General features: G+C 35.0%; 1 protein-coding gene across 1 annotated transcript in view; it reads right to left on the reverse strand.

Annotated features, from left to right (window-relative positions):
• Positions 1-2,614: 2,614 nt before the first annotated feature.
• LOC107678378 (calcineurin-binding protein cabin-1-like) overlaps positions 2,615-26,390 on the reverse strand; it is a 98,014-nt gene continuing 74,238 nt past the window's right edge. Inside the window, exons 35-39 of the mRNA XM_016473616.1 lie at positions 18,878-18,952; positions 8,757-9,030; positions 6,638-6,775; positions 4,415-4,599; positions 2,615-4,217 (exon numbers count right to left, since the gene is read on the reverse strand). Of these exons, the coding sequence (XP_016329102.1) occupies positions 4,074-4,217; positions 4,415-4,599; positions 6,638-6,775; positions 8,757-9,030; positions 18,878-18,952 (816 nt within the window). The 3' untranslated portion in view covers positions 2,615-4,073. The remainder of the gene's footprint in view (positions 4,218-4,414; positions 4,600-6,637; positions 6,776-8,756; positions 9,031-18,877; positions 18,953-26,390) is intronic.

Consider the following 26,390-nt stretch of genomic DNA (forward strand, 5'->3'; position numbering starts at 1 on the left):
AAACATAGAAAGTTGGTTGAACACAACTTGCACAAGTGTCTTTGCAATGAATGGAAGAAGGGATACTGGTCTGTAGTTTTCTAAAAGTGCTGGATTTAGAGAGGGCTTCGTAATCAGTGGGGTTACCCGAGCCTGCTTAAATGCTGTGGGAAATATACCAGTGTGAAGAGAGGTGTTGATAATGTGAGTGAGCGCAGGTATAACTGAAGAAGAAATGGCCTAAAAGGAGGTGAGTGGGGATAGGATCAAGCTGACAGGTAGTAGGATGATTGGAAAGAATACGTTTGGAAACGTCTGCCTCCAAGAGTGGAGAGAAGGAGGAGAGAGAGTGTGTACTTGTTGTAGTGATGTGTTATATATATATATATATATATATATATATATATAAACATTGCATGTGTGGTTTCAGTTATCCCTACATTTTTTTCTAACTAAATTTAGTATAGGTTTTTGTATGTAAGTTACTGATGAATCAAGATTATTTTGTGAAAAATACATTTGTACGCTGATTTTATGCACAAATTGTTGAAATTCACACACTTAGTGAATGAGACCCATTCTCCTTCTAGAGAGCATCTGGGGCCAGTTGCATAAACACTACGTAGTCTGACCAAAGTGTACACTCTTATTTTCTGGATTCAAATTAGGTCAATATAGTTTGCATAACTGTCTTTAAAAAGTTACGACCAACTCTAGACTAAGTCTAGTCTAGTCTAAGTGGTTTATGCAACTGGCCACTGATTGGACAAAAATCTGTGTAGTGCAGGAGTCATCATCAATGCTTTTTTTTTTTTGGAAGATAAATATTGTACATTTTAAATGTTTATATCTGCTATGTTTTAAGTCACTGTAATAGACGTAACACAAGTAGTGAAAGATCTTTTTCTCCAGATTGTGACGTACTTCCAAAAGAGATCATGGAAAAATAAAGAAACGTAGAGCAGGACTTAGTTCAATCCACTGGTTGTTGATTGGATGGAAGCAGACATGAGCTTGCAGTCGTAAAGGATGGAGTTCCAACTGATTAAATGACTGGAAAAGTCCTGCATTCATAACCAGAGAAAAGTCTGTAATTTCACTAGAAGGTCCCCTAATGACATTTTAATTAACAATTACAAGGTTAAAACTGTTTTTATAAACGTATACTTTAATTGTTCAGAATATCAATAACATGCATTCACGAAATAGAGTGAACTGTCATTTCATGTTGATGTGTACTCTAGCATATAGCTCAAAACTCTCATTTTGATTTCATAAGGTCTTTGTAATCTCAAAAAACAAACAACAAAGATCAGGTAAAAATGTAAGTGTATTTTTGGTTTTGTGATATCATCAATGCAGCAAGTCAGAAATATCAACCTTCTCAGAAAAAAAAAGCCTGAGGATAGTAATACCCCATGAATCTTCAAAGAGCACAGAACTATGGGATGATATTAGACTCTAAATGATTAATAGATGCACGCACAATTATCCATGTACTGCATACATTTTATACATTTGCTGCACAATCATTTAATCCCGAATTCCACAGACTCAAATTGAAAGACATTTGTTTGTGGTTAGTAAAATACATGTATAAAATGTATGCAGTACATGGATAATTGTGCGTGCATCTATTAATCATTTAGAGTCTAATATCATCCCATACAGAACACCTCTCATCTTTAGAGAAGAGGATATATCCATCTCTGCCGCTGTCTTACATTCTTAACACAAGCATAGAAGACAGCATACAAAAGACAACAACAAACTAAATATTATTTTACAAAGAGGAAAAAATAGAAACATCTCTTTATCTGTTTACAGGTAGTTTGGTCACACGAGCTCATTGCATCAACACATTTCATCCCTTCAAAGTCTTTTCTTCTTATATTGAAAAATTCTGCACTCAAAAAAATACTGGTAGCTATTTATCCATCTACAAATAGAAAATGTTCGATAAAAAACATTCCTCCGTCGAAACTTTTCTTTATAACAGAACTGGAAATGATCTGGTGGGGAAACACGACCAGCACCACCATGAGCGACGTCTACATACAGACACGTCACGAGAAAGTCATTCACTTGAAAAGAAAATCACCAATGTCCGGGCAGACATGCTCTTAATGCTCCAAGATAAAGCAGTGCTATACTACAAACTGAAACAAAATCCCACATGTCAAGAACTTAACCTCAGTATAACGAATGTCTCGGCACTTTACTTTGGTTAAAGGGACAGTTTACCCAGAAAGTAAGTTTCTGTCTTTATTTTCTTACCATCTTGTCATTATAAATTCCAAAAGGAGATGTTTGGCAGGATGTTCATGCTTCTCTTTCCCATACAATGAACATGAATGGTGACCAAAGGCTCCAGCAATATAAACGCAGTCCATATGGCTTGTGCGCTATATATCAAGACTTCCAAAGCCATTTGATAGTCTTGAGTAAAGAACAGACCAAAATGTAACTCATTTTTCACTTAAAATCAAATGTCTTGATGTACCATATTATAACAAATGTCAATGAGAGAAAAGAAGTACTTACATTTCAGTCTGTTCCTCTCGCAAAAGTATCTAATGACTTGGAATATAGTGTACAATGTCATACAGACCATTATTTTGGTGCTTTTTTTTTTATTTTTGGAGCCTGACAGCCTCTGGTCTCCATCCACTTTAATTGTATGGAAAAGAGCAGCATGAAAGCTCTGCTAAATTTCTCCTTTTGTGTTCCACAAATAAAAAGGAAGCAATACAGGTTTGGAACAATATGAGTGTAGTAAATGATAAAAGAACTGCCAAATTTTGTGTGAACTTTCCATTTAACCATTTAAAGGTTATTTTAAAAAGCCAAAAAATAAGGGATCAGCACCATTTTTAGGCCTTTTCACATTTTTTTTTTTTTAAAGCATCTGTGATTCAGACATCTTGGCATAATCCTTGAAAAAATAAAATAAAATATTAAGTCAATTATTCTGTAGCTAGTTAGATCACATTCACATTTCAATTGTGATATGAATAATAGTCACATCTTCTCAGTGCTGGTGACGAGGCTGACAATGCTTCACCCTTTCAGCCGCCGTTGTTTATCATCCTCAAATGGAAATGTAATAAAACTACAAATGAAAACATGAAATCAGGTCAGAAATGTGAGACACGAACAGTAATACAACTGAAATGGAACTTGTGGTGGCTTAAATACTCCAAAATTTGATATTTACACAACCAACAGATTACCAATACAGTAATGTATAGAAATAAAAAAAAAATCTAAATTGAAATCTTGTGGTGCTGTGAAGAATCATACATTTGTAGAACTCCCTTTTAAAAAGCCAGTAGCTAAAGCATGGACAACCGATCGAGCATGATGCTCCACTGTTTGTGTAAGCAGCAGAGCTCTGAAAAAAGAAGTCAAAGTACACGCACCAACACATACGCAGGAAAACAGAGATACATGTCCACATGGCTGTAAAAAAAAACGGTCACGTTTGCATGCTGACGTCTCGAGCTGATATTCCACGTTTGGTTGCAATGCCACTGAAACTTGGTAGTGATATGACTCGTGTTTATTTTACACCGCAGAACTGACCAAACGTCAAGCGCAATTGACTTCCTCTTAAATCTGTAAACAACGTCGTGATGGATTTAATGCCCAGGAAACTCTGAGTGAGTAAATTGCATTATACAAACTGTCAATATTACATAATCCATCCTTCAGGAAATGATTTTGTACTGACTTTGCATGATTCCACTGTGGTTTAGCTGTGAGCATCATTTTCGTAGCTGCTGGAGTAAAAATGGCACTTTGCAAGATTGTACACAACATCAAAAAAAACAAAAAACAGCAGAACGACATAAAAACCCAGTCCATGCTTAGCAGCAGAGGAGCAAAACCAACAGGACACGAGTGCCAGGGTAGGAAAAAGCCCTTTCGCTGAAAAACGTGCATATAGTGGAGAAATCGCGCTATAGAAAAACAAACGAAGACAAAACCATTAGTTGTCAACGATTAGTTGCAGCTACACAATTAAAAAAGGAGATTTTGCTTCAGAGCTCAGCTTGAGAGTTCTGCAGCAGTGCGGCTCAAAGCTTGACAGTTCAAATGTCCATGTAGTCGTCTTCCTCATCCGACTCGCTTTCAAGAGAGGACTCCTGACTCGATGTCTCTTGCACTTCTAAAGCGGGCTGAGCGAGAGTGTCTTTCTTCACATTAGCTGCCGACTGAGAGGACAGGATCACATTCTGACGGGAAAACCAGACAAAGAGAACATTTTAAAAGAGCATCTGATGATCTACAGGGGCCCCCAAAAATATTTAAAATGCCACAAGTATTCAAATATGTTTTGAGTCATTGTATCTGTTGATGTGTCAATATTGCAAAGTGCTTATCCGCTTTACTTTGAAATAGGAATTAATATCGGTGACGCAAAAATACCAACCTTGAGTTTCTGTTTGGTCTCCTCAGAGATGCTACCCTTCGGGGAGAGCAGGGTGGGTGTGGGAGGCGTGACTGTTATCTCTGGGGGGAATTTAGTGACAGTGGAGGGGATCACCAGTTTGGGCATGTTGGGAGGAATTCTGGACCGGATGCGATTTGCATCTCCCTGCTTTGACTGGTCACTTTCTGTAAACAATCATTGACACACACACACACACAAAAAAGTAATTTCTTAGTTTAGATGGCTTTATTATTATTCTAAAAATGTGGAAAATTCAAGTAGAGAATAAATAGGTGTTATAGAATTATTTTAATTATTGCATTAATTCTTTATATTTAAATATCAAATATGTATATTTACAATAATATTTATTTATTCATTACACTAACGTTTAAAAGTTTGGGGTTGGTAAGATTTTTTTGTTTGTTTGTTTTTGAAAATTATCTCACGCTCATCAAAGTTGCATTTATTTGAACAGAAATACAGTTAAAACAGTAATATTATTAAAATTTCAAATAACTGTTTTCTATTTGAATGTTATTTCAAAATGTAATTTATTCCTGTGATCAAAGCTGAATTTTCAGCATCATTACTCCAGTCTTCAGTATCACATGATCTTCAGAAATCATTCTGATATGCTGCTCAAGAAACATTTATTATTATTTTAAGTGTTGAATCAGTTGTGCTGCTTCATATTTTTGTGGAAACTGAAACTTTTTTCAGGATCCTTCAATGAATATAAAGTAGGGATGTTCATTTTAACCAGTTAACCGTTAACCGACCGTGAAGAATTTTGACCGATTAATACAATCACTTAAATGGTTTAAAAAGTCTTTTTTTTTTTTTTTGTAATTTATAAAAATATTTAAAAAGGTTTGCTGCATGGTTGAAATACGCTACGTGCATAACATTTTTTTTAGAGGAAATAAAAACAAGTCACGTCTGAGTCGCATTTTATTATTTAATTCAGAAATAGGCCTAATGCCGATGTGAAATGTTTACAAACATTATAATAAACACTGTAAACATAGCTAGGCTATTTTAATTCCCCTCACACCACAACAAAGCCTTTCAATTAACAGTATTTAGAAAAGAACAAGAATTAAAAATATAAGAAGCTATAGCTAAACGTCAACGACAAGCCAAAACGAATTCATTTAGGCTAAAACTAAACTGAAACCAACATTGCGTCTCTCATTCGACACAAAATCAAATGTTTCCGTATTCGCGATGTATTTGAATGCCAAAATATTATTTATTATGTAGCCTACTTCACTCGCGTTCCAATGTCCACGTAAAACAAAATGTTTTGCATAACATCACGGCGGTACGGTGATAACGCTAAACGGCACAGATTTTACTACCTACATATTTAAACTGAGCAGTGTTTTTTTTCTCCCCATATGTTTGACTGACTGTATTTTATTATGATAATGAACAGGCTGCATTGTCAAGGTAGCAATGCTTAACTGTGCGAGCGCATGCGGCGCCGGCGCAATCACTTGAGTTTTTCCTTCTAATGTGGAAGCAAATACTCCTTTTAGTCATAAAGATAATCGGAATTGTAAAAGGTTTGCCTTTATTTGTGTACATTCACAATAAAAACAAATCTTTGTGCTTTTGTAAAATAAGCCTAAAGAAAAATAGGATGCTGCTTTCTGCTTTCTGGTTTCCTTTCACGCAGCACAAAAATGAACCGAAACTCTGCATACTAGGCTACTTGTTGCACAGTTTTTCTTTCGTTTTGATTATTTAAGTAAAAATATATTTCTCGTATAGACCTATTTATTCGTTATAAATATATAGCCTAGCTTTATTATGTTTTTCTCCGCTGGCAGAAGCGCTGCAGGTGCGTGATGTGATGATCATGTGAATCCTCATGTTCTGTTGGTTGCTGCTTTTGCGAATGTAAAATTAATCCCCGGGAAACCAATGTTAGTATTTTTAACGGGTCACAGACACGTATCCTTTCGAATTTAATTCAATTCAAATTTTTTTTTAAGCTTGTCGGTTAACGGTTAATAATCGGTTAACGAGCGTCGGTTGTCGGTTAGGAAAAATAACCGAAATGAACATCCCTAATATAAAGTTCACAAGAGCAGCATTTTGTAATACTATGAATGTCTTTACTGCCACTTTTGATGCCAAGTTAATGCATCCTTGCTTAATAAAAGTCTTCATTGCTTTAAAAAAAAAATCTAAAAAAACGTGAGCAGATGTTACCTGTGCTGGCTTGTGTTGAGCAGGACGGGGGCTCGTGACTGTGAATCTGAGAGACGGTGGTCATCTTCATCTGCTGGCACAGATGGGACTCCTGCTGGCGGTACAGCAGACCCTCAGTAACCGGCTCCTCTCTGTCCTCTACACATACAGACACATCAGAGACACGTGCCATTAGTAAACACATAGTTTAGGCCGTCAAATCTGAACGGAAGGCCACATTCAAACCAGTTTTAATGCATCAATTATATTATGCATATCAGTGTTATTTTAGAATTATTTACAGTACATACTATTATAGTATGTATTAATATTTTAAGTTACTTTTATTTTTAAAATTAGTTTTTTGATAGCTTTAGTTACCAACATTGATGCATATCACCACTAATACACATTGATGAAGGACATTTATAATATCTGCATCTATTTTTCAGTCTTCACTAAAGTGTCAGAATAAAATGTGTCTGAGATACAGTGTTGTTAAGGATTGCGGTTCGGTTACTATCGCTGTGAGAATGACAACATTATTTAATTAGCTTAAATCAATAATACAGTGCCAGATATAGCATGTCTGTGTGCATCTAAGTATGTTTATGATGACTGCATGTTTACTGCTAACGTCATTTCATGAGGTAAATTAATTTTTGACGAGGTTTAATATGGTACAAACTGTGACTGCATTTCAAAGACTGAGCTGACCAGCACAAATGTGATTATGTAGTAGTGCATGCACTTTCATTTGGCCTCAAGGACACACACAGGGCCTTTCAGCCGTATACATGCACACTTAACGCAATCATGTACTTGGGCACTTCATCCTTGTTTCCTTAGCAACTGAACATGAAGCACAGAACATATCAGCCTAAACTAGACACAGCGAACGCCAGTCCGTCTGAGTGTGTATCTTAGAGGAAGTGAGACAGACACAACTTGCTGTATTAGTAATGAAAATTTTGTTGAAGTTATAAGCTGCATGTTGATGCCCAGCATGCAGTGGTTACATAAAGTTACATAAAGTGAACAAACACGCCCTCTGCTGGACACATGCGGAGTGTCAACCAAAGCAGCATCTACTAAAAAGGGTGTGTTTGAAATAATATACAGGTACTACTACCACACTACTTTCATATAGTATGCAGTGTATTGTGCATAGTCCGCAACTTTTCAGTATGCATACAATACCCACATGACCTACCACCTTTGCCAAAATGTGTAGTATACAATGGAGCAAACTTCATGGAATAATGTATCCCACAATGCAATGCTCTCAACTTGACCTTCCAAGTGTGATTAATGACTTTTTTCTTTTTATTATTCTCATTATTTGTTGGGACTGTCAAATGTAAAGTTTACAAAATTGAAATAAAAATGCAAAACAACCATATTTACCATTCAAAAGTTTGGGGTTGGTAAGTTTTTTTTTATGTTTTTGAAAACAAGACTCTTATACTCACCAAAGCTGCATTTATTTGATCAGAAATACAGTAAAAACAGTAATATTATTACAATTTAAAATAACTTTTTTCTATTTATATTTTAAAATGTAATTTATGTGATGTACAGCTTAATTTTCATCATCATTACTCCAGTCTTCAGTGTCACGTGATCCTTCAGAAATCAGTATAATATGCTGGTTTGCTGCTCAAGAAACATTTCTTATTATTATCATTGATGAAAACAGTTGTGCTGCTTATTATTTTTGTGGAAACTGTGATATTCTTTTCAGTATTCTTTGATGAACAAAGTATAAAAGAACAGCATTTATTTGAAATAAAAACCTTGTAACATTGTAAATGTCTTTTATTGTCACTGTTGATCAATTTAATACATCCTTGCTGAATAAAAAAAGAATTTCTTTCACTAAAATAATCTTACTAAGTCCAAACTTTTGAATGGTAGTGTATTTCTAGGCTGATAATTGGACAGCTGATATGTGCACTAATTTAAACCTGTACACTCACTAAATCATGCTGTACTAGAAAGTATACAAATTATATATTGCACAGTATGCAGTGAATAGTACACTATGTAGTATGTCAAGTGTTATGCACAGTAGATTCCTTTATGTGTAAAAATAATTTCAATAATTTAAAAGCAAAAATAAAGCCTATAGATGCTGTACCTGTGTGAGGCAAGAAGGCCATGCTTGCTATTGGCTGGCTAGGTGTTTTCCGCTGTTGTGATTGGTCGGGTTGGCAGTAGATCTGTGTTGGAGTGCTGTGTGTCTGCGGCTGTATGAGAAGCGGTCGAGGGGTCTTGCTCAGCTTGGCCTCCCCGTCCTGCGTTGGTGCTGGGTACGTGTGCGTGTGGAGGCACGGCGTGGAGAACGATGCTGGGAAGAAGATGTCTCGCTGGTCTTTACTAAACTTGGGAGTGCTGGGTGCATCACTGGAGCTCTGAGAGACAGATGGGATAGAAAACAGTGCCATGAGTTGACGTCATCTCTTTCGATACTTAAATGGAGCCAAAAAAAATAGACCAAAACAAAGATTGAAATAAGTTGATGATGACCTTCTGCTCTTTACTTCTTTGAATTCTTACAGTCAATAAGACACAACTCATTATAAATAACCATTATAAATCAAATACAAATAACTGTTTTCTGTTTGAATAAAGTGTAATTTATTCCTGTGATCAAAGCTGCATTTTTAGCATCATTAATCCAGCCTTCAGTGTCACACGATCCTCCAGAAATCATTCTAATGTGCTGATTTGCTGCTCAAGAAACACTTTTTATTATTATCAATGCTGAAAACCGTTTTTTGCTGCTTAATATTTTTGTGGAAACCATTTTTTTCAAGATTCTTTGTTCAAAGTTCAACAAAACAGCATTTATTTGAAATAAAAATCTTTTAAAATATTATAAAAGTTTTAACTGTCACCTTTATTGCATTTATTGTCACAAATTAATGCATCCTTGTTGAATGAACACATTTCTTTCAATTATTATTATTTTTTTTTTACTTTTGACTGCTACCAAACTGATGATAAATGGATATCACACAATAAATTATAAGCATATATGTAATGAGGTCATGCATACTACAGTTTTAAAATAAACCATTATAAACCAAACAATATTCATTAAGCAGCATTTTAACTCTTAAAATTAGTATAACAGCAATCTAGCCACTAAAACAACCAATCAACAAGCAGGAAACACACTTGTTGAGCAAATATCCAATCAAAAGCTCATGCTACAGACTTGAACATCCAATCAGCTGCATCCGTGAGGCCTACCTGTAAACTAGTGTTTCGTTTTGCCCTGCCAAGTGCCCTCTATCAAGATGGACGATTCAGTAGACGCTCAGCAGAAAAAGCAAGCGAACAGGCAAACAAACTAAACAGCTCTGGGTTCTGTGTGTGTGTGTCTTGAGAGAAGCACTCAGGGACACATACAAACTACACCACAACAGAACCAGCTGTTTGCCATAGCAACAAAGCCAAACTGCAGCCAACAGCTGATCAAACGACCACGCACTCTCTCTTTCTGCAGAGCTTCGCACTCTTCGTCTCTCTCTCTCAGAGGTGTTGGACTGGTGCGGATCACGTCTTGGTTTTGTGCACTAATGTTCAAAAGCTTCCAGTAGGAAGGATGGAAACTTTCATGAAGCTGCGGCATATGATAAAAGAAAGAACTAAAGTTTTCTTCAGAAGAAAATATGAGTGGTGTGTTAGTATGTGTGAAACTAGAACAAAAAAAAAAGGTTGCTAAGGTGATCTGGGTGGTTGCTAGGGTGTTGTTAGATGTCTGCTTACCAGCCCAAGTCAAAAGACATCACCCCCAAGTTTCAATGAAATTGTGAAGGTCTCTCCTTTAATGCATCTGAAATTTGTTTTGCACAATTTATCATGCGACAGGTCAAATAATGATTTCCCAAATGAGGTGTCTGGTCTAGCCCACAACTCTGACATTACTTAGTAGAAAAACAAAGATTCATCTCTCAGCCACAATATCTGACCCTCTGTCAACACGGCAACAAGAATCTGTTCTCAACGGCACATTCTGACCACAAGGGGGCCAAATGGTCACACTAAAGCAGAGGATAGTCTTAAAACAGTGCCAATGGAGAGAGGTGCAGAAATGAAGGAATTCATTTTGATTTAATGGTAGGCTTCAGTTACACATGTGTAGAGTTATGCTGTATGGAGCGCAGGAGGTGCGCTGGCACAATCCTGTTACTATGGAAACGCTCCTGCTAGGTACAGCGTGCTTTAACATACAAGCAGCACAACCACGTGTTCGGCCGTGTGCACTTATGCACATGAGTGTGTGTGCTTAAATATGGATTAGCCGCTTAACATGCTGTACACAAATGTGTATTAGACAACAAAGTGATATGGCAATGAGGCTTTGTGTCAGTTTCCTCCTAACCATAGATAGAGTAGTTTTTGTTCCCATAATAAAACCACTGTAACAATTCAAAAAACAGCAGAAATAAGTGTTTGATCCCACACCATCATGATGTTTACAGTAGAAACAATAACTAGCGACTAGATTTTTTCTGGTGTTTGTTCGCCACCACAATGCTAGGGTGTTGCGGCTAGTTGTCAGAGCATTGCTATTTCATTTCTAAGGTATTCTTGATGTTATACGCACATTTCCATTTCTAAATAAATTACTATTTCAATGATATTATTGCACTGTAAAATTAAAAAGCATTTGCTAATTATAATAATAATATAAAAACAATATTTTATAATTTTAAATAAAATACTGAATATAATACAAATATTATTATAATTATTATTTTATTTACAACCATTATTTTTATATTATTTAAATTATAAATATATTACTATAGCAAAAATACTATTGCAATAATAATAATAATAGTAATAATAATTTAATTAATCTTTATTTTACAGACCAACAGTAAAATTACAATACTAATATTTATAGCTGTCCTATGATATTCTAGATAGGACTCGGACCTTCAGTATGAGCAATGTTAACAGCAGGCATGTGGTCAGCTAAAGACAAGAATGACTATACAATAATAATAATAATAATAATAATAATAATAATAATATAAAATTTAAATAACATAAATATAATAAAATTATTATTATTAAAAAAAAAAAGTAATTATTACTATTGCAATAATACTATTGCACAGTCAAATAAAAAGTATTTAGTAATAATAATAATAATGAATATAATACAAATATTATTATAATTATTATTTTATTTACAACCATTATTTTTATATTATTTAAATTATAAATATATTACTATAGCAAAAATACTATTGCAATAATAATAATAATAGTAATAATAATTTAATTAATCTTTATTTTACAGACCAACAGTAAAATTACAATACTAATATTTATAGCTGTCCTTTTTTTTTTTTCTTTTTTTTTCTTTTAACAACTTTCATTTTGGTGGAAAACTGCTGTGAGACCTTAAAGCTTCTCCTTTGTTGACAACAGATTTAAAAGCAATTCTCATTACAACATTTAGTAGGCCAGTTATTAAGTTTCATATACTTGCCAACACCAATTTTTACTCACATTTGCTGCCTTGCGATTGTTAATTTTGGACCCTGGCTAAGATTGTAAAGGTGTCACTAGATGGCACTGCTTATGCTGTGCTGTTGGAAGCTATGATAACCATGTGTGAAATACATACATTTTAAATGTGTTGGAAAATGCAGCATTTTTCCCTCCGATTGCGCAGTTCACATGGGTAATGCTTCAGGTTGGTAGATGTTTGTAAGTCCCTGTAACATTCATATGTTGTTGTTCACAGTGAGTTTTCATTTTCCCATGCACAGTACAAAACAAATTCACCTGTACATTATGAGAAAAGCCACACAGGAGTATGCACCGTTTGCAACAGTGAAATATTTGCTCTCTATTTGCACTTTCTCTTGCACTCTAAAAGCCACACGATGACTCAAATGACACCAAACAAACAAAACCATTCATAACCTCTCAAAACAACAGCAGCTCTTCCTATAGCCTTAAATCACAAGTCTAATTTCACAGCACCTGCAGATGGAGAGAGCGAGCGAGTGAGCGACTCTTTATAGTCAGTGAGCAACAGACAGCACAAAGAGACAGCAAGTTAATGAACTCCAAACATGTTAATGGACCTTCAGCAATTGCAGCAATTGAGGAATTACAGAGGTTTAAAAGCGGCTGGATGCTGCGCAAGTGCTTCAGGAGCAATGGGCTTTATGATGAGGGGGTGGTGGAGCCTAGCGGATAACACTGTGGCAACTAACCTCAGGTTTAAACGTTGACTTTTACTCACCCTCATGTCATTTTAAACCTGTATGAGGCTCCCCATTAAAGTGTCTCCATATTTTAACACAATTATGGAAAGATATGGACAAAAATGGTTTTTCCCTCCAGTAGAGAGTCGTTCACAATCAGCATGTGCAACAAAGACCAGTTTCACTGCTGACATACAATAGAAGACTTTTTCAAGTTTTGTTTCCTACAATAGATTGCAGATAAATATCCACCTCATCCAATGCTCTTTTTGATTTCTGACTTATAAAGTATCCCGTTACGCTGTGAGAAAACTCTGTGTATGAATCAAAGCATGAGTGAACTGTCCAAATGAACAGAATTGTGGACATTCAGATTTTTTCGCAAACCCAATTAACCGATTAGATTAAAAGAGTGATTCATTGCATCCATGGTAGTTCGAACTTGGCAAGTAAGGGCGCAGGTTCTGTAATTCTGCAAATGGAACAGCAGCATACTTGATATCGTGCATATATACTCTGATTATCTTCACTATAAGTATATGTATAATAAAATTAAATATGACAAAGCACAACTCTGCCTTTTTTTGTTAAATGTTAGCTTTAATGAACAATAATAGCCATTATAAAAGTATAAGTATAAAGTATAAGAATCTTATATAATAGGAAATACAGACAAAAGCTAACAATTCAGTCAAACGTATGCTACGGTAAAGTTAAATAAATATATAAAGTTATGAAACATAACTTTGTGCTCAGCCAAAACGATATGACCTGGAACAAATAATAGATTCATGAGACCAAAGACTGCCTGTTAGATATACCTAAAACTTATATCTCATGTTTAACCACTACAGAGACAAGTGTAGAGAAAACTACATTTCATGACACAATAACAGTAGTATTTTGAAAATTATGTGGGTTTTCTCCTCCAACATTAAAGGATTAGTTCACCCAAAAATTTAAATTAGCCTGTGTTTTACTCACCCTCAAAGCATCTTAGGTGTATGTGACTTTCTTCTTTCAGACGAATCCAATCGGAGTATAAAGTGCGCACATCCGTAATAAAATGTCCCTCACACGGCTCCGGGGGTGAATAAAGGCCTCCTGTAGTGAATCCATGCATTTTTGTAAGATAAATATCCATATTTCAAACGTAATAAACACTTTCTTTCTCCCTTCCGCTGACTGTCATACGTGGAAGTCGTTCCGGCGGATGATGTAAGACGTAGGCGTTGCGTGATTAGTGACGAACGCGGAGACAAAACAAAACAAAACGAATTGTTCACGAATTAGAGGCACAAAAAGAGGATTTGTAAAGAAAAATGTTGGAGGATTTCGATATAAGCCAAGAGGAGACTGGTTTTCCTTTGCTAAAGTAAGGAAACTTTGTTTCCTTTGCTCCTGCATTTCTCAGAGGCGCACGCTGCGCATACGTTCTACGTCATTCGCCTGAACGTCTTCCGTGTACCACAGTCAGCGGAAGTGAGAAAAAAGTGTTTATTACGTTTGAAATATGGATATTTATCTTACAAAAACACATGGATTCACTACAGGAGGCCTTTATTCACCCCCCGGAGCCGTGTGAGGGACGTTTTATTACGGATGCGCGCACTTTATTTCACGTCTTCTGAACTGTTGACAACCAACACCCGCTTACCCCCATTGAAAGGCCAGGACAATTTTTAATATAACTCCAATTCGTCTGAAAGAAGAAAGTCACATACACCTAGGATGCTTTGAGGGTAAGACACAGGCTAACTTTCATTTTTGGGTGAACTAACTCTTTAACGCTCGCTGGTTGGTGCTAAATGCATTGTGGGATACCTGGCTGCCTCAAGTTCGCACAAGTCACCTCTTGATGCAAAAGGGGCGGAGCAAGAACACATTCAGGGATTTGAACTGTACTTGGCTAGATGTGAACTTCGAACCGTCGCGAAACGTGGATGGCCAAAGTATACTTTGGGCTTAAAGGGGTCCTATTATGGTCTTTTACAAAGTCTTGATTTTGTTTTGGGGGTATACTAGAACATGCTCTCATGGACATGCCAAAATTTGAAGCTACAGCACAGCAGCTCTTCTTCTTGGTTTTCTCTGATGCACTAACTCTGCAGCAGCACTTCTTCCACTTTCAATACAGTGCATAAATTGCACAGATGACAATTATTTTTGTCATTTCTGGAACTCAATTCGCTTTAATTGTATAGATCATTGTGCTTTGTTTTCCAGAAAAAAGATACATGTGTTTAGAATGACACAAGGCTGAGTAAATGATGACAGAATCTTGCGCTGCAGGGGAATATGCCTGTAATAAATGTACTGCAAGTCACTTAGGATAAAATTGCCAGTCAGATGACTAATGAGTAATCAATAAAGAAAAAAAAGAAAAAGAGCTTAAACAGCCACAAACCTCTTAAAATACTCAAGTGTGTTATGATTGTGCAATGACTGTTTGTCTGACAGTGACTGAATTCAGAACATGTTTCATTTGACTGGGGTGTTTGAGCAGGTTTGTTAGCACTCTGCAGTATATCACATACACTGAAGCAATTGTGATGAGCACCCCCCACCCACTCACTCTCTCTCAAACCAATGCATGAACCCACGCTTCCCACCAACAGGCGCATTTCCTGTTTGACTGCTTGCTTCAGAGCGAGACGACAAAGAAGGGAGACCTGATGAATAAACAAACCACCTCAAACAGTCTGAGGAAAGAGGTTGAGTTCAATTTTAGGGACTCTTTACTAATGCTGTGAGCAGGTCACAATGGAAAGAGCAGCAGAGAGTAACCGTCCTCGTCTTATTTTGAGTCAGTGCAGCAGTGAGTGACTGAGAAATCTGAGGCGATTCAGTGAGAAAAGGAGTTGTTACACTGATGTTCAGACTGACGTTTTAATTCAGTTTTAGTTCTGTCCAGTGTCTAATTTGCCAAACTGACTCTTAGGTTTGTAAGACTTGAATTGATCTGCTGACTGGCATTTGACAATGGTATAATTATGATACATATTCAACATTTCAGGGGGAAAAATTCATAGCTATTTTATTAAATATTTAAACATATTAAAAATATTTCATTAAAATAAAAATATTTAATACATTTCTTTGGAGTAAAACTAAAGGTGGGTGTCATATTATACAGTATTATTTAGCAAAATAATTTAGAATGTTACAAAATATTTCTATTTCAAATGAATGCTGTTCATTTGAACTTACTCTTCATCAAAGAATCCTGACACTGAAGACTGCAGTAATGATGCTGAAAATTCAGCTTTGCATCACAGGAATAAATTACATTTTAAAATATATTACAATAGAAAATTGTTCTTTGAAAGTGTAATAATATTTCACAATATTACTGCTTTTACTGTATTTTTGATCAAATAAATTCAGACATGGTGAGCATAAGAGACTTCAAAAACAAAAAAAATTTAAATGACCGCAAATGCTTGAAAAGTACTGTGTAGCTGATTAAGGTCCTTTATATTTTTATAAAATTGTATTTATTTAAATGTATTTATTTATTTATTTGCATGTTATAATATTGAATAAAACTTTTTTTTTTAATTGAGAAAGTATTATTTTTTTATTTTTGTGAAATATGTGAAACATCCTTAAAAAGCCAGAAATAAATAAAAGAACTAAAGCCCTTCTGAATAACCCTTTTTTTCTGTAATTTGTCAACTAAAAAATTAATACATTTAATGAGGGTAATTTTGTTCATCGGTTTCATATACAATCCCTAATCTCAAAACACAGCAAAATATACAGTATATATATATATCTCAAAATATTTTTTTCTGCACTGCAGGAAAGACCGATAACTGTTTTGTACCCGTTATTCAAATTGGGATAAATAGTCCTGATATTATCTTACAACATCGGCCTAATCATATTGATGCAGATGAAAAATAGCAGCGTTATACAGTGCATCCCTAGTTGCAGTGGTGTTTTACGCGCTAATGGTGGACCAACATGGTCGACCTGTCGGTTATCAGACAGAAAACATTATAGTAATGGCGCATTAGAGCAAAGTACGCAGCAGAGGAGATGAACAGATAGCATGAGTGACAGTGATGTGAAATGAAAGCGATTGAATCGGGGGAAGAGGTGGAGGGGGGGCTGGTTGAGTGGGTGAGAGATGGAGAGAGTAAAAGAGAGAGAGATGAGACGCACAGCAGGGGCTCTTATATGTTTTGCTCAGTCTAGTTTCAGCACACTAATAATGAATGGCTAATAAAAAGAGAGAACGCTCTCATACAGGAGCGAATGAGAGCTGAACATCAGGCATACCTGTATGATTGTCTCTCTGAAGAAAACCCAGTCGACACGCTCTGGGGATGTTTGGAATGCCATACATGTATGATAATGTACCTGGTTACCTGGTTTTTACTGAAATACTACAGTTACAACTATTGTTACCACAGTCAAACTGTGCTAATCTGGCATACAGAAGTTTTTGCTTTGAAAGTCTCATACTCACCAGCGATGCATCTATTTGATCAAAAATAAATGTTAAAACTGTATTCTTGTGAAATTTTATTACAATTTAAAATAACTGGTTTCTATTTGAATATATTGTAAAATGTAATTTATTCCTGTGATGTAAAGCTGAATGTTCAGCATCATTACTCCAGTCTTCAGTGTCACATGATCTTCAGAAATCATTATAATGTGATGATTTGCTGCTCAAGAAACATTTATGACAATTATCAAAAATGTGTAAAAAACAGTTAAATTTTTCAGGATTCTTTAATGAATAGAAAGTTTAAAAGAACATAATTTATTTCAAATAGAAATAGTCTGTAACATTATAAATGTCTTTACTGTGACTTTTGATAATATTAATGCACCCTAAAAGGACATTCATAAATCCATTTCTTTAAAAAAATGTTACTGACCCCAAACTTGTATTATCCAACAAGACAAATTCAGGTTTACTGTAATTTTTATACACGGCAGTGCATTGTCCAAAACTGAAATTTAGTGAACACTTAACATAATCTTCAATGTATTGAATGAACTGGAAGCATTATTGACCAATATTTTTAACATCTTTTTATGACTAATTAGAAAACTAATGTCCTCAGAAAGATTAAAACAGAAAACATATAAAACATTTTAATATACAAATATATTAAAAGAATAATATAAACATCACCATAAACTATATATTCATAGAATAACATTCTAATATATTAATAAACATAAACATAATATCATATTAACTTATTAGCATTATATAAAAACAAACAAAGACTAATATATTTTTGTCACATGTATCCATAATGTATCCATAAAAAACAAACCACATGTGTTTTAATATTTAATATTTGCAGCTATGCTAAATTATGTCTCTATTTTTATTTGTTTGTTTTTAGCTGTTAATAGTGTTCATCGTCTGTTTGATTACGTCTTTAATTGATTTTTCCGTACATTTCTGCCATATGTACATTAACTGACAGTCACCACTGATAAGCTACCACTAAATATATTGTAGAAACTTAATTTTCTGTAAAGTTGCTTTGCAACAATTTGTATCGTGAAAAGCGCTACAAATAAACTTGAATTGAATTGAATATTTGAATGTTTAGTTTGCATACGACATACAGTTGTGCAAGGCATTTTTTAATAGTAGTTAGTATTTTGTGTGTAGTCAGTATGCAGTAACTATTCCTTAGCAAACACAGCCTCTGTTTCTCTCTTTGGGCAGCTCAACAGAAGTTTTCATTATTTGAACAGTGAGAGGGAAGGAGGGATACTAGCAAAAGGTGCATAACTAGTGCTTCTCATAAATGGCACAGAAAAGACTGTGCGTGTGGGAGGGATGGGAGAGAGAAACCTAAAACGAGAGAGAAAGGGGTAGCAGAGGGGGCAGCACCACAGCCAAATGTGAACACATCCAGTGCGTCTGCTGAGTTTCCAACAGAGTGAGCAGAGGAGAGAATATTGGATTTGCATTCCAGAGGGAAAAGCAGCCGGTGATATTTCCTGCTGTGAGACAGAGAGAGTCTGTGTGTCCTACCTGTCTTTGTGCCGACGTCGCCATCTGAATCTGGCAGAACTTAACAGCTTGATCTAATGCTACGTCCTCATCCACCTACAGAGAGACAGAAAGTATGAGAAATAACATTAATAGAGTTAGATATCATAATCAGACACAACAGTACAAAAATAGCCTCTTGAGCTGATTTGTTTAACATCACATATTAGGTGTTTTAATGCTGTTTCATGTCATGTTTACACTAATTTAGACCAGAACAACCATTCACACAATAATTCGGAAACTCTGAATCGTATAAAAGGCCTAGTGTCTCCTCCTCGGCTGTTTTTGTGTCATGTAAAAGCAGCCGCAACAGTTGAAAGCAGTCAATTTCTGTCATTCGATTAGTCAGTGTTAACTTTGAACTTTATTTGTTCTTCATGACTTTGCAAAAGAAAAAATTAGTGAATTAATGTACCGATTAGATACTCTACTGTAGGGCTGGGTGGTATATCGAGTATATATCGATATATTTTTTATAAGCGATATAGTATGAGGCTATACTGCCTCGACATACAGTAGTTTGATACGAGAGCATCTGAATAACAGCAGAGGACGCAGAGTGAGCTGCTGTGGGGAAAGTGCATAATCCAATTTGTCCTAAACATGAGACATGCTTATATTAAGGGCTTTAAAATAACTGGTAAGATATAGTTAACACGTATAGTTTAAAGCGGCTCACACCGTCAGATGCTCTGACAGAGAGGCTACTTGTGCCGTTTAATGCGTTTAAGATGTGCTGTTTTCCTCAGTGCATAACTTATATTCCATCCAAGTCTAAGTCGTGGAAATATTTCCATTTTGCTGTCAGGAGTGTACGAGCCTACTGTATGCGATTCTCCGCTAAACTTCACAGCTTTCAGTGAACGAGCGCCGCCTAAAATATACATTTTACTAAAATATTTGGAGTTGGACAATAAATGTGCCATGTGTAGAATTTTAAACCCAAAAGTAGGCTAAGTGTGTTTTATGATAACAGTAACTGTAAAGTGACTATTGTAATGGGGTAATCAAAATAAAATGCAATTAACCTGTGCTTTTGTTTTTATTTCTAATCATTTTTAGTTTAGTGAACTTAACTTCTGCTTTAAATAGCATTGTTTTTGTTTTTAGATTATAATGTTATAATGTTAGAATGTAATGTGATTTTAGCCCGTTTTGCACATAATATATAGCATAGCATACATGGTTACTTTCACTAAATTTGTTTTCATTGCCTTTAAACATTGTTTCATTGGACAACACTGTGCAGGATGAAGGAAAAAAAAAAAAAAAGTAAATAAATAAATATATATATTTTTTTAATCCAAATAGAAAAATGTAGAATATCTATCGCCCAGCTCTTCTCTACTGTCATATAAACACCAAAGGCGCACATGGATGACGATGACTAAACTGACGAACTATAATTTTTGGGTGAACAACCCAACTTAACTCTTCTTTAATCTTATTAAAACTAGCCAATACTAATACTTGGTACCTAAAGCGCTAGAAAAAAAGAGTCTGACTTTACAAAAAGCGTTAATGAACATCTCATTGAATTCTGAAGGCAAACATGAAGTCTACTCCAGAAAACAACCCCCAGAAACAGTCCTATCGCTCATTAGCCAGTGTGCGTGCGAAAGCCAAGTAACCTACCAGAAAAGCTCTCAGAAATCAGTTGATGATGATTTCTGGAAGAAGAGACCCACGCTAATAAAGGACCTTAATCAGATCATCTACAAATATGGAATAAAAAGCAGTGTACATACACATACACAAACACAGGCAGAGGTCCCGAGAGGACGCAGTAGGAACAAAGAATCGCTACCAGCGCTATGATATGCCAAAATGTGCAGATGGTGTTATGAAGTCCTGAAAATGAACAAGCCACAACAAAGTTCTATCTGTACAAAACACCAAGAACTTACACAAATAAATAAAACATGCTAGTTTAAAGCAGTATAAACAAAACCAACCATCATTTTGCTTCAGAAACACACAAGTCATATGTACTATTTTTGTTTTTTTCCATCATTTTGGACCCAGACCTAGTCACTTTCATGGAAACCGGCAGCCAGGATTTTTTTTTCTTTTTCGTCTTCCACGGAGTCATACAAGTTTAGAACATGACTGAGTAGATGATGACAAGAAGTTTCATTTTCTGGTGAACTAGCCCTTTAAAATATGGCTGATTAGACAAGTTCTGACGTTCTTATTGATTTTTTAGATCCTCTCAAATTTGACACACAGAAGCTGACGGGTTATAGAACAAAATGACCTAAATAGACCTCTACTGGAGTGCTTGTGGTCATGGCAACCGGAGGAGCCGGCTGAGATTGGGCATCCCTGGTGTCTGTTTTATGTCAGATAGTTAGAGTATGGTGCTCTCTTTTTTCAAAGTGTGTGGGAGAGAGAAAGAAAAGAGAGAGATGACAACGCCTTTGCTCATGCTAAATGTTAATACATATATTTCTATATGTATTAGAAATAATACATATAGAAATATATATTATAGATATACATATAAAAATATAAACTATATTACATATAGTTTTCTACTGGTGTGCATGTGTGAGTTAAATGTTAGGACTTGTTCCTCCAATTGGTGTGGTGTGAGATTTCAGACGTATGACTCAAAACACTGCACAACAACCTCAACACCGCACACCACTCAGATGCACAAAACAACACTCCCAGCACCAGCACACAGTTTGAGCTGTTAAAAAAACAACAACCACTGATGAAGAACCCTGATGAGTTCACTGCATAAACGCCATTACTAGTCAAATGTTTGGACACATACATACATTTTTCATTATTTACACATTTCAGAATAATTAAAAATAATAATTAATCATACGTAAGCACAATTTCTATATGTAGACAACTTGCGTATATGTCAACAAAAAAAGTAAAGTTCATACATTCATAGAATCATGATACAAAGTTAGTGGTGTGTCTAAACGTTTGAGTATGTAGTAAGGCTTCATATTGTCATAACTGCATCTTAATACCACAGACCTCGTAAGGGATGGTCACATTTATCACTGTTCGGGAAATTTTTGTGGGCGAAATCCAGTCATTTCATTGGACCCTTTCCACATTTTAAGGGTTCTTAGAAGCAAAAGTCATCATAGTCAGTTAAACGTCTATAGTGGTGAATGGAAACTACAACAAATATAATTTCTGCATTCCCATTTGCCCTTGTTGTGGAAAGTTTCCATTTCAAAAAAGGTATGAGACAAAAGTCTTCTGAAGATTTATTTTCTTGCAAGAAAAGGTCTATATTCATACAGTCATTCAGGGTTGGCTGTAGATTGCGACAAAAGGAGGACAACTTTAACTCGGTATTTATACCCTAATAAAACCAGGATGCTTCTATCTCATCCAATCATAATGCATATTCAACATGTGTGTCCATTTAAGATATACAACTAGATCCCCTAGATGCATTTCTAAGTATTTAATGCAAATCAATTTCTTAGAAGCTAAGTGTTTCAATTTCCTATCTCACACTTGCCTTGCACCTTCGACACATGGACTGCTTTTAATACATCAAAATAACTCAAGCATACAGATGAGGCATTTAGAGAAGAAAAGAACACTCTTTGGTAGAGTAAAGCAAATAATAATAATATTTCAGATAAAAAAAAATTCCTCCACACCCTAAAAACAAAACAAAACAACAACAACAAAGATACTGAGAGATCGATTAAAGGAATAGTTCACCCAAAAATGACAATTCTGTCATCATTTACATATTTCTGTAGATTCTGTTAGAAACGCTGCTTGGAGTAATACTTTGAATGCACAATGATTGCATACTACACAGTACAGAGCATGCAAATCAGGATGCAGCCATGTTCCTTCTATATGATCAGCACAGAATAAGCCCATACAACGGCTTTATGATGACTGCATCAGACATTACTAGAGAAAGCAGTGGCAGAGCTGGAGTGATGTTTCATGGTGGTTAATCTCAGGGTTTGTAGCTGCTGCAAAAGCCTTAATCCAGGACTTCCTGGAGCTTAAATGGATGTTTGTGATGTGGATTTAGTATGGAAAAACCTTTAAGGCACACGATCACTTTACATGAATTGACCAAGTCCAGATATGATGATGAGACAAATGAACCAAAAGATTTTCTGTTGTAAGTTACTGCTGCTGTAGGTTTACAACACACAAGCTCATGCAGTGCATTCTGGTGGCTTTGATGGCCAATGAAGTAATTTGGTACTGTTTACAACATCCATTTTCTACAAACTAATTTTGGTAACACTTAAAGAGTATAATGCACTGTAATACATGTTATAAAGACTCAATATTTATTTAACCACCAGACATTGGAAAGTTACTGTACTGTTGTTTGATATTAGGCATTCCTACTCAACTTCATTATGCAGTAAATCCTGTCAACTCATGCGGGACTTCAGGGGTACTGTCTGTCTAGTATACCATTTCTGGTTCTCTGTTTTTTTTTTTTTTTTTTTCAAGGGCACAAATGGTATTGATAGGTCAGTTACATAAGATGGCGATGTGTAAATGCAGATATACTTAAGCTGCAAGCAGTATTGGGGTCTGAGGCTATTTTACATTTACTTGTTGGTAACCAAAGAGTTGACGGTAGCCACTGACTTCCATAGTATGGAAATAAATAACAAGAAAGTCAATGGCTACCGTCAACTGTTTGGTTACCAACATTCGTCAAAATATCTTATTTTTTGTTCAACAGAAGAAAGGAACTCGTACAGGTTTGGAACAACTTGAGGGTGAGTAAATTATGACAGAATTTTCATTTTTGGGTGAACTATCCATATAAGTTGGTGACAAGAAAGACAGACATCAAATTTGTAGTCACTTCTTCAGCCGTTGTTTTCAAGCAGCAGCGCTAACTTGTTTTCTGTAATTTTATGTCAAGGTAATAAAACACAAAGTATAGTCTCATAAATGTACATTACATGAATATATATATATAAATTTGACAGAAGTTTTTAAAATATTTATATATTTCAATGTGTATAAACATGTAAACAAAACTGATTCACTGCTATTAAAATAATAAAATAGAATATATTTCACGTTTTTTTCCAGGGTCCTCAGAAGTGGCAGTCATCATTTTTGGGTAAAATTCTATAGTGGTGAACAGAACCTATAACAAATATAATTTTTGCATTCCCATTTGCTTCAATAGCCAAAGAAAAAAAAATCTACAATAGAAAAAACAAAACAAAACACAAAAAAAATATTTCATTAAAAATATTGATTGGTTGATTAAATTGGTCAGAATGTCAAATCTGCTGTCGCTCCCTTAGTATGTATCTGTGTGTGTGTGTTTATATATATATATATATATATATATATATATAGTATATATAAGAAGAGATGCATTCCAGTGTATTCCAAATCTATTAAATTAACAGATCCAGGGGAAAAGGTAAAAAAAATATATAGTATGTTCTATGTAATTGCACCATTTTTACACATAAATTAAATCAAGATAGAATATTTACAAAAGTAAAGTCATTTGCCTTTTTTTGTGTGTGTGTGGTAGAACTGAATCATCACTGAAGCTCAATAAGCGAAATATCACCAATGAGCACATCACCATTCATAAATGCTAATGACTGTTGCAGGCCAGTGATAAAAACATCTGCCTACATGATTACGTGAATAAAGTCACGTAGTTCAATCACTGCCAATTTGGACTGAGTTCACTGTTCACATTTCCTGTGCATTTATAACTGTGGTTACCCTCATTTACGAGACTGATTATAACTGCTGGGTCTATGGAGGCAGCACTTTATCATAGTCCCTCAAAACGCTCCCGGTGTGAAACTTGTTCAAAATGTAGGCAACTTAATTATGCTGCCTACTAAGATACCACATTTTAGCCTAATTCTAAGGCATCTTTTGCGGGGAAGGAAATTCAAGAATGCACTGCCATGAGTTCATGAAAAAACGAATCCAATCCGATTCCCCAATCTTGATGATGCATTATGTATGTAGGCCCCAAATAAAGTGGATTGTTAAATTCTTCACGTACAACCTTTCCTCAATCAGCGAGGTAAAGATGGGCCAATTTGACCAGTGAGTCAGTGTCCAGGGGCCACATTAAAATCTCTCTCCTTTCCACTGTCATCTCAATCAGAGATTTGTTCTTCACTAGGAGAATTAGATGGTTCATAACAAACAACCGCAGGATACACACACACATAAACATTCATAAACACACACGCAGAGACAAGCACTACAATTAGACTCAGGTACTGAGACAAACACACACACTCACTCACTCAGAGAGCAGATGCAATTACACAGGCAGGGGAAATGAGAGGTGATACACTGTTAGAGAGGTAGAGGCTGATAATGGACTAGATGAGTGCTGTGTGTGTGTGTACTGCCAGCTAGAGCCATTAACCTCTCATACTAATAACATACTTTAATGGCAACTTTGCTAGTTTGTTTTTTACCTTAACATGATTAAATACAGAGCTCAACACTTGATGATGGTATTGGGAGAAAAGGCACGAGACATAACTTGTTTTTTGTTATTTAAAACAGGCACATTTCTAAAGTGAATTGTCAGGCTTCCTCTGCTTAAAAACACTATGAACATAACTAGGTGGCACAGAAGTTTTTTCAGCACGCTGGTATGTGGTTCACAGGTTTTCTTGATGGGTACTAGATGGCTATTACTGGCCCAAGTCAAAAGAATCCATGTTAATTTAATTTAAGTTCATTTAATATTTTAATTTACTTTAATTTATATATTAATGATTTTTAACTTTTTAAGCAGTAAAAACTTTAAACAGAATTTTTTGTAGCAATGTAAAATTTTGCATTTAAAAAATATTGCCATATTATATATAATTTATAAAATATATAAGTGATCTAATATAAAATATATACTTATATTTACATATAAGATTTCTATGAAAGGTTCAATTAAATTAATAGTTAGCTACTTTCATGTGACAAAAACTTTTACAACGTTTCAAAAAAAATCTGTTACACGAAAGTATCGGATTTAGGGCTGCCACTAATGACTATCTTTATTTTGATGAATCTGCCGACTAATTTATCGATTAATCTAAACGATTAATTTCCCACAAAAAAACAACAACAACTATTTTACTTAAGAATATTTTATTAAACTATATTTTATTAAACCAAATGAAATCCAAATTTCTATGAAATCCTTTTTTTAAAGCAAAAGTGCAACATAGAGTGCAAGAAGCAAGTGTCCATCTCATAGTCCAAATCACTGAAATCAAAGTTCAGTATTATAGTGTAAGAATGACAACATATCCACGTGTTCTAGTCTACTAATAATACAATTATAATCAAAAAACACTTTTTAAAGGAGTATTTACCAGAAATGTTATTTACCAGAATTTATTTAGGAGAAAAATGTAAATGTGCAGTATTTCTGAAAAAAAAAACTTAAAAAAAAAAAACTTAAAAAAATAAAAAATAAAATCAATTAATTGGAGATGCTTTTGATTATTAAAAT

This window comes from Sinocyclocheilus anshuiensis, unplaced genomic scaffold (assembly GCF_001515605.1).
Source record: "Sinocyclocheilus anshuiensis isolate Anshui unplaced genomic scaffold, SAMN03320099.WGS_v1.1 scaffold112, whole genome shotgun sequence".
NCBI classification, from domain to species: domain Eukaryota; kingdom Metazoa; phylum Chordata; class Actinopteri; order Cypriniformes; family Cyprinidae; genus Sinocyclocheilus; species Sinocyclocheilus anshuiensis.